The 8531-nt window shown below is 53.1% G+C and overlaps 1 protein-coding gene across 1 annotated transcript; it reads right to left on the bottom strand.

Annotated features, from left to right (window-relative positions):
* Positions 1-5948: 5948 nt before the first annotated feature.
* On the bottom strand, positions 5949-7745 carry LOC121082104. Its single transcript, XM_040581443.1, has 3 exons — positions 7578-7745; positions 6826-7331; positions 5949-6708 (listed from the first exon to the last, which is right to left on the bottom strand). Exons 1-3 carry the CDS (start codon positions 7743-7745, stop codon positions 5949-5951), a joined length of 1434 nt encoding a protein of 477 aa, XP_040437377.1.
* Between the last annotated feature and the right edge of the window lie 786 nt (positions 7746-8531).

Raw genomic sequence — 8531 nt, 5'->3', positions numbered from 1 at the left:
GCTGTCCCTGCGGTGCGGGCAGCCACCCCCGGCAGCCCCTCAGCCATGGCCACGGTCACACAGAACCTCACTGGGGAGCTCATCCGCATCGTCCAGGGCACCCTCATAGTGACCAGGCAGTACCAAAAGTTTCTGCAAGTAATGATGGCCAAGTGGCAAGAGGTGGTCTGTAGTGGGACACACACCACGCACACCACCACCCCACAGCTGTCTCCCTCCCCCCCGCCAGGAAAGAGGAGCAGCAGGAAAGAGGAGCAGCTCTATCCAGGGCTGCTGGAGCCCAGAGGGTTTCCCCAGGGCCTTAGAGTGGAGCTGCTGGGGACAGATGCGCACATGGAGAAGATGGCAGATGGGGACAAAGACCAAGGGGAGGACATGGGGCCAAGCAGAAGCAGCCCTGTGCAGGTGGGCAGAAGGAGCCCAATGGGGATGAGGAAGAGGAGCCCCATGACTCCAGACAGAATCAGCTCCATGGGCCTGGGCAGCACCATCCACGTGGGGCCGGGCAGGAGCACCCCAGCAGACCCCAGTCTGCAGCATAATGTAACTTCACTTAAAATCTGGTCTTGGTAGGCAGATCCTACCCTGATAAACATTTAAAACAAACAAAAAAAAAAAATCAAATCTGTGACAAGGTATAGGTGGAGCACCTGAACTGGTGCAAGGCAGCAATTCTCTCGCTGATATCCACACATTGCAGAACTGTTGCCATCACGACCTTGAAATAGTGAGCCATTAACGTTAACTACTAGCAGCTTGTGAACCTCACAGTCAAGGTAGAAAATAATTTCCCACTGCCACCTTTTTTTAATTTTCTTTTATGTTTTAAAGTTTCTGATTTGATACTTTCTGATGTATTTGAAACCTGTGTCATATCCTGCGTAGTTTGTGACAAGTGTGTGGCAGATGGGACTTGTCTGCTTGGAGAGGTAGTGAGATGGAGAGTGGAGAATGGTTTTATGGCACAAGTGTAGAAGTATAAAAAGGGATTAAGAGGCTTGTGTACCTTGCTGCCAGTTCAGTGGCATGAGAATTCCTGTAATGACAAATTCCTTCTGGCTCTGAAGGAATGAACGTGCCAGCCTGCTGAGTTCCCAACCAGAGCAACACTAGCAACGGATGTCGTTCCCAAATGGTGAGGTGGTTGTAAGCTTCATCAGTAGTAGAAGCTGTGGAGAAAGTCACGAATCACCTGCCGTTCTGCAAGTCAAGTGCTTGGCTCTTTTGTCACTAGTGTTGATTTAAGGGTGCATTGCTTATAAATAGCACTTGACCTTTGTAATTCTTCATACTGCTAAGTTCTGGGTGCCATCAGAGAACCACTGTGCTGTGAAGGCCCTGTAAACATACGGCGATGTTTGTGTTTATCCATTTTGCCTTCCCTTAGATGATGTTATTTTGTCATTTGAAACCTTAGTGGCAGGATTTGGGGCTTTATCCTGATCAGGCATCTAAGGGCCAGCTCTCAGCTGCAGCTGCAGCATAAGTATTCAGGTGGTTTGAGCACCAAATGAAACTTCCACTTGGCTGTCATTTTGGCTTTTCCCTTCCTCTTAATTTTTATATTTTAATTAAGAGTATTTGGCTTCCTTACAGAAAAAAAACCCAGTGCTATCCTTGTCCTGTTATGATAAGGCCCTAATCTGGAGGGCAGAAAGCTGAGACCACCAGGAAGATGTTGAGAGGAAGGGGAAGAATGTTAGAGCCATGAGTTGGGTGTTCTGAGATCTGAGGAGATGGAAAAGGTGCCTCCCAGGTAGCTAAAGGGAAGCACAGGAGAGCAGCTGGGAGCCAGAGGTGTGGTGTGGGCATAGGGAAGTGCTACGCTGTGGTGTGTTAGGCAAATTACTTTCAGGAACTTTCACATTTGTTGTCATTTCCCAGGCTCCTGAGGTGCAGGAATGCTGGAGGCAAGAAGCTGCCAGCATCAACTACGTGGAGAACGAACACTTCTATCTCCATTTCACTTTCCTCACTTCTGTGTTGCGGTGGCAGGGCAGTACAGACCCTGACCCGGACCCGAACCCTGACCCTGTGAGTACGCAGGCAGCTTGTGTGGCCAGTGCCGGTGTGGTTCTGGCACAGAGGATCAAGCTCTTCATGCTTCAGAGCTGTCAGGCTGACACTCTTCAGCACTCAATGAAGCTCTAAATTACAGCTAAAGGAAGACAGAAGTTTTGCTTCAGAGCTTGATAATGTCATTCTGATCCATCCTTTTGCTTGTTCAGTGGCTACAGAAGGGAACCACTGCCTTGGTAGGAGCATCCATTGAGTTCTTCATGTGTGATATTAGAGGATCATTGTGTCTGTTTATGCATGAGACCATTCCAGTAGGTGATTTGAAGATGTTCATGTGTGGTACATAAAACCTTTGCCAGTAAAACAGTAAATCCACGCAGTGGGGTCTAAAGCACACAGATCCAGTGCGATCCTCCAAAGAGCTTTGAAAGTGTCTCCCCAAGGGTACAGACCTGGCTGTCGGTGATTCTGTTGAACTGCCTTTTATAGCAGGTTGCTTGGAGAAGTTGCTATGTCAGAAGTCGTCTTCTGGGGGCCGAATGCTGCAAATGGTAGAATGTTTAAGGAAGCAAATGAATAACCTTCAGACTTGATTTTATTCTTTTAACAGATTGTACACAAATGGGAGGCCTGAGCAGGCTGCCTTTAGCAGGGGAACGTGACCTGACTGCACAGGAGGCAAGGAACTCTCTTCTCTCGCTGACCATGAGCCCTCAGTTTCAAGGCAGATGTGAAGAGGAATATTTGACCCGTGGGAAATGCAACTTCAGATACGTAACCCAGGTGGGACTGCCATGTGAACCCTGTGATAGGAGCCGTGTATCCCAACCGTGAACGTAGAGGTTGGGCCCAGTTTTTAGCTTGGTTCAATATGAACTCTGCTGACTGATTCTGTGATCAAGAGCAGGCAAGTCTGCCCCCTGAGAGGATGTTGTCGTGGGTGGAAGGGTTGAAGTGCAATGACTGCGTCAACAAACAGGTGGTTTGAAAAGTCTTTTGGGCAAGGATCTGGTACGCTGGTGTAATGCCTTTTCCCTTTACAAAGGTGTCCAGTAAACACAAGTGTTCCTGCATGTGTCCAGTAGCGCAGAGACCTCTGTACTTTCTTTGGACTGATTGTTGTGTAAGATCTGGGGGTTTTGGGACAGTTCTGAAAATTGTTCAAAAGGTGTCTTGAATGTTAGGTGAAATGGGTCATCACTTCCATAAGCCTCTAGCCTGTAAAGAAGAGCCATGGATGTAAGGAGATTTTCTTCTTTTCTCTTTTTATTGTTACTGGGAGGAAAAGCGGTGATTAACTATTGACCTGTGATACCCCCAGGTGCAGACTGTGCAGTGCATTTGAGGTGGATCACTCCTGTACTGCCAAGACTGAGCCCAGACTCCTCGATGCTTTGCACACTGGCACTGGAAGTCCTTGTGCAGCTGTGGGTACTGGCTTTCTGTGCTGCAGTGTGAAAAACACAAAACACTGGGGTTAAGGTTTGCAGAGAAGTGGGAAAAAGTTGATTATTTTGTGCTAGGAGGAGAATGTCCTGTAGTTTTCAAACTTTGCACCTCTCCACTTGGAATTTAAAAGCTGCTTTTAACTCGGCTGCTATGTTTCAGTGGGCGGGAAGGTGTCTGGTTGTCACAGATGATGCATCCCATCAAGAAGGATCTTTCCCTTCTGAGTTGAACTTTCTTTGCTTGACATGGAAAGTGCCTTAAGCTGAACAATTTCAGTGGCAGTGAAGGAATTACATCGACATGGGGATTTAGCAACAAACCCAAAGGTATGTCGTCTTACATTTCAGTATATGATTTTTTAAAATCAGGATTTGCTGGGTTTTGAGCAGGAGACCCATTTTGCATGTGCCTACATAAACCCCATTTTCATGGATAGATGGCATGCAGTATGTTTTGTGATGTGATACTTAATTACGTATAAGCTGTTCTATGCTGTGCTCTTCTGGGATTGTCGTAGTCCTTTGAAACGCAGCCCTGTGCATCAAGGGGGCAAGCTGTGTCACCTGCTTTCCCCCACAACATAGAGCAATGTAACTGTCATAAATACAGGCTGAGCAAAACTAGTTGAGAGATTTGTGGGCTACTGTTAACATCACAGTGGGCCAGGAATTAGCCCATGCTTACTAATAAGTTCCTGTATTTTAATTATCCTACGCCACCTGAGAGGCAGGACAGTGTCAGGGCACTTTCCCAGGGAATAAAACTGGACATGTCTGCTTCTCTCCGAGGGTCCCCTATGTACAAAGCATCCTTCAGCACAATCTGGGTGCTTGGTGTTCTCAAAAGGACCCAAAGGGATGAAGTTCACTCCTGCTGCCTGCGTGACAGCAGGAATTATGTCTGCAGCTGTGCTTCTGCGCACTTCGAAACTGCCTCCGTTTCTTTGCTTAGCCAGCCAGAGAAAAAAGCCAAAAAACCCTAAGCTGAGTTGGCAACAGTGTCTTGCTGTCCTCTCTGAAGGAAGTAATTTGCCATCATCTCGCAGCTTGTCAAACGTGCACCAAGTGTGAAGAAGAACATGACGTGCACTGTCCTAAGCTCTCAGCAGGTCAGGTTTTGCTGTCCTCTGGAAACTGTCTAGCTCTTCAGTTTTTCTCCATGAAGGACACATTGTTTGGAGTAGTGGTGAGGTGGCCCCCCAGATGCCCCAGCTTTGTTTCTAAGTGCTATTAAAGTATTTTGCCTCCTGAAGAGACTGTGTTCCTCATGAGGAACGGTTACTTCTCAATAAAGTGACCCCCTTTCCGTCTAAAGGGATGGAGCTTGAGACTGTGGAGGTGGAGGTGCCTGGTGAGGGAGGCAGTCAGGCAGGGCCAGTCTGGGGTGCGCAGCTGCGCAGGGCAGTGACGGCACCCGTGTGCCTGGCGAACGCTTCTCTCGCAGTGTCGCAGGGAGAAGGTGTGAGGGTGCTGGGAGAGAGCCGGCGCCCCTGGGAATGACAGCAGCTAAAGGTGAGGGCTGGCTGCGTGGGCAGCAAAGGGTGAGCCAGCCACTCCCTTTGCAAATGCAGTGGAGAGGGAGGGAGCCCCTCCATCAGCGCAGCAACGTCTGCTGGGGCAGGGCCGGAGGCACCGGCGCCCAGGGCAGGGCTGGCAGGGGGTCTGAGAGAGCCACTCCGCCACCCCCTTGCTTACTGACCCTGTGGGGAAATCGCTTCGGGGGCAGCGATTAAAAAGTGCGTGCAAAGTTTTTAGGTCCAACTGGAACACTGAGAAGGGGTTCGGGGCCTTTCTCAGAGCGCCGCACGTTGCATGGTCATGTGTCATACACAGGGTTGGTGACTGGTTTCTCGCTTCTAATGCAAACGCGTACGCATCCTCAGTAGCACTGCTGAAGTGTTTTACGGACTACGCATGCTCCCCAAGCGGGATTTTGGCCTCTTTGGGGCAGAACTATTTCAGTTAGAGGTCCCCATCTCCCACTGCCACCATTATCTTTGTCCTATTTTAAACTCATTTCCTGTTGATGTCAGTGGATCCCAAGACCCGATCAGCTTGTGTTCTCTTGCAGCCAGAACTTTCCCCATTGGAAGTCTTCTTCCTGCGCAACTTAGATAACGGTGCTCTTTTCACTACCTGCTCTTTGTTTCTCACCCCTGCCAAGGCTGCCTCCCTTGATGAGAAGTCCCTTCATTTGTAAATACTTCAGAGAGTGGGTCAGCTCGGTGGAGGTGTCACCTCGACAGAGGGGAAGGTGGAGCCAGAGGGGAAGGTGGAGCATCAGGTCTCTGCATGTGGCAGGGGCTGCATTAACCCTCATCTCCCGCTGCGCGAATGACCGCAGGCAGAGGCACTGTGCAAGGAACATCAAACCTTTAATGAATTAAGACAGACAGATCTGGTAGAGGGCCGGGGCTGCAGTGGGCAGGTGCAGGTCACACGTCAGAGGGATCTGTGCTCCACACCTTCTCTATCAATATATCAACGGCGACTGGGGCAGTGTGGAGCACCTTGTCTCCTGGTGTTCCTCAGGGTTTTGGCTCGCTTGGTGGGCACATAGTCGCTATTGGATGGCCTCTGCTTGCTGCTGCCCCCCTGCTCCCCACTACAGCCCACTGCCGTGGCATCCCTGTGTGGCTTCCCCTCCCAGAGGGTTTTGGAGCTTTTTGCCACCGGGCACACCACCATCTTCTTCCTCTTCTTGGGTGGCATGCTGCCCCATGGGGACATCTCTGGCATCCCGAGGGTGTCAGCCGATGTGGGGCGCTTGGCCTGTTTACCAGCAGCCTTGCCTGATCTGGGCACCACCCGGCAGGAGGAGATGCCCGGTGGTGGTGGCAAGTGGGTCAGAATGACCCGGGGCTGCCTCTGCAGCACCTCCTCCACCAGCTGGGCCACGCGGGGCGGATGATGCTGGGGTGCAGTCGGGGGGCTGGCCAGGGGACTCTTCAGCAGGATCTGCTGAGGACTCTCTGGGAGACCCTTGTGGGGACCCTCTGGGCATCCCTTCAAGGGGCTCTCCTCTGAAGTGTCCATAGGACCCTCCTGAGAGGGCTCCATGGGGCTCTCTGGCAGCCGGGTGGGGAAGACCGCTGCCAGCCCACCCTGCTTGCCTTTGGCGTCCAGCAAGGGGGATGTTGCCACCCTCTGCCAGGAGGGGTTGGTGTCCTCCTGCATTGCGGCCACCACTTGGTCCTTGGGACAGTTGCCCTCCATCATGCACTCCAAGAGGTCAGGGATCCTGTTGAGGGTGGTGGTCAAGACAGGGACATCAGGGACACCACGGTCGGTGTCCTCGCTGTCCCCCAGCCCTGCCGCCAGCGATTGCTCCTTGGAGCAGTCACCCTTTGCCACGTACTCTGAGAACTCCGGGAACTTGTTGAGGAGGGTGGTCAAGCAGGAGCCGCTGAGAACTTCAGGGAGCTCCAGGATGCTGTCGAGCCAGGCGAGCGGGTCACTGCTGTCCATGGCGGACGAATGCTCATCCTGAAACTGCAGGTTGTCCTCTGCCAGCTCAGGAAAGGCCTCGTTGAAGGCATCTGGCCCCAGCTCGGGCAGGTCCAGGAGGTTCTCTGGGCTTGGCGGGGTGGTCACCACTTCTGAAAAAGCAAACGAAGCCAAGCCACCCCCAGGGTGATGCAAGCCTTCCTTGGTGCAGGTCACCCCTATGGGCTCTGCCACCCTGCAGACCTCACCTTGGTGCTTGGTCCTGCTTCTGCCAGAGAGCATATCCAGGGCGGGCTGGCAGGGGGTGGCAGCAGGGACGCCATCCTCACTGGCCACCACGTCGTTGTTAAAGGCCTCCAACAGCTTCTGGGCGCTGCCAGGATGGGTGCAGAGCACAGGGGAGACCTGCACGCGATGCTGAGCCGCAGGGTGTTGGGGTGGCAGGGGCCCAGCATGGGCAGGGACGTTCAGCACAGTGCAGCCCCTAGGGTAGAGGGGCTGCCCCTGGCCCACGTCCCATGGGCCCAGCCCCACTGGCTGGTGGGGCACAAGTGTCCCCATCACCACTTGCTGTCCCCAGCCATAGGCAGGGGGACAAGGAGCAGGCAGAGGGGGCAGCTGCACACCGCTGGGGAGCTGCAGCACGTGTGGCAGCTGCACGACCTGCCCCGAGTCCCCCAGGGGCCCCTGCACCCCCTGCCAGGTTGCCAGGGCGGGCTGGTGGGTGACAGTGTGGAGCTGGGAAGGCCGAACGGTGATCAGCAGCCCCGGGACAGAGGGCAGCACACCAGCAGTGACCGGTGGCGGCATGGTCAGGGTGGTGAAGCTCATGCCGGGCACCTCTGGTCCTGTCGGCAGCTGGAGGGGGAACCTCTCTGTGGGCAGAAGCGAAGGGGGGTGATGGGGTGAGATGCTGGCCGGCACAGCTGGTTGGGGGTTACCCGGAGGGCAGGAGCACCACGAGGAGCGTGCTGCTCTGTGCCGCGGCAGTTGGCCAGTGTGGCGTTTGTTGGGGCAAACAGTGTTCTGGGGTTCCGTCTCCATGGCGATCATTATGCCAGCACCTGGGTCAGCCAGCGTTGTGACGGTTTGACTTTTAATGACAGAACAACTTCCCAACTCAATGGTTTCCCATGCTGCTGATGCTTTCCTGCCCTCAGTGCTGATCTCCCACCCCCACCATAGTTTCCCATCACAACTGTTTTTTGGTTTGGGAGTTGAGTTTCATGTCAAAGGGGAGTTTTCACCTAAATTTCTGTTGGTGTCAGTGGATCCCAAGACCTGGTCAGCTTGTGTTCTCTTGCAGCCAGAACTGTCCTCATTTGAAGGCTTCTTTCTGCCTTCTTTCATCCAGGGCAGGGCTGGGAGGGAGTTTGAGAGAGCCACTCCTCTACTGCCTTGCTTAGGGACCCTGTGGGGAAATTGCTTTGGGGTGGGGGCAATTCGAGAAAAGTGGGACCTCAGAGAAGCATAGTATTACAGGAAGCTTTTTAGGGTAAGAGACAGCTATGGCTTTCAGGATGGCCGGCATTCACCATCCTAAATGTGTGTTGCCACGGCTCCCTAAGCAGCGCAGCCTGCAACCTCAGCACGTGCTGACAGGGGTAACGGGGGCTG

The sequence above is a fragment of the Falco naumanni genome, unplaced genomic scaffold, assembly GCF_017639655.2.
Source record: "Falco naumanni isolate bFalNau1 unplaced genomic scaffold, bFalNau1.pat scaffold_285_arrow_pat_ctg1, whole genome shotgun sequence".
NCBI classification, from domain to species: Eukaryota; Metazoa; Chordata; class Aves; order Falconiformes; family Falconidae; genus Falco; species Falco naumanni.
This window is presented reverse-complemented; position numbering and strand designations above follow the sequence as displayed.

Excerpts from the sequence above, each read along its gene's own strand:
- LOC121082104 (XM_040581443.1), bottom strand. The coding sequence starts at position 7,745 with ATGAGCTTCACCACCCTGACCATGCCGCCACCGGTCACTGCTGGTGTG. Across the intron at positions 7,332-7,577 it reads CCCTGGGGGACTCGGGGCAG|CATCGCGTGCAGGTCTCCCC; the intron begins GTCGTGCAGCTG and ends CCTGCGGCTCAG. Across the intron at positions 6,709-6,825 it reads AAGTTCCCGGAGTTCTCAGA|GATCCCTGACCTCTTGGAGT; the intron begins GTACGTGGCAAA and ends CACCCTCAACAG.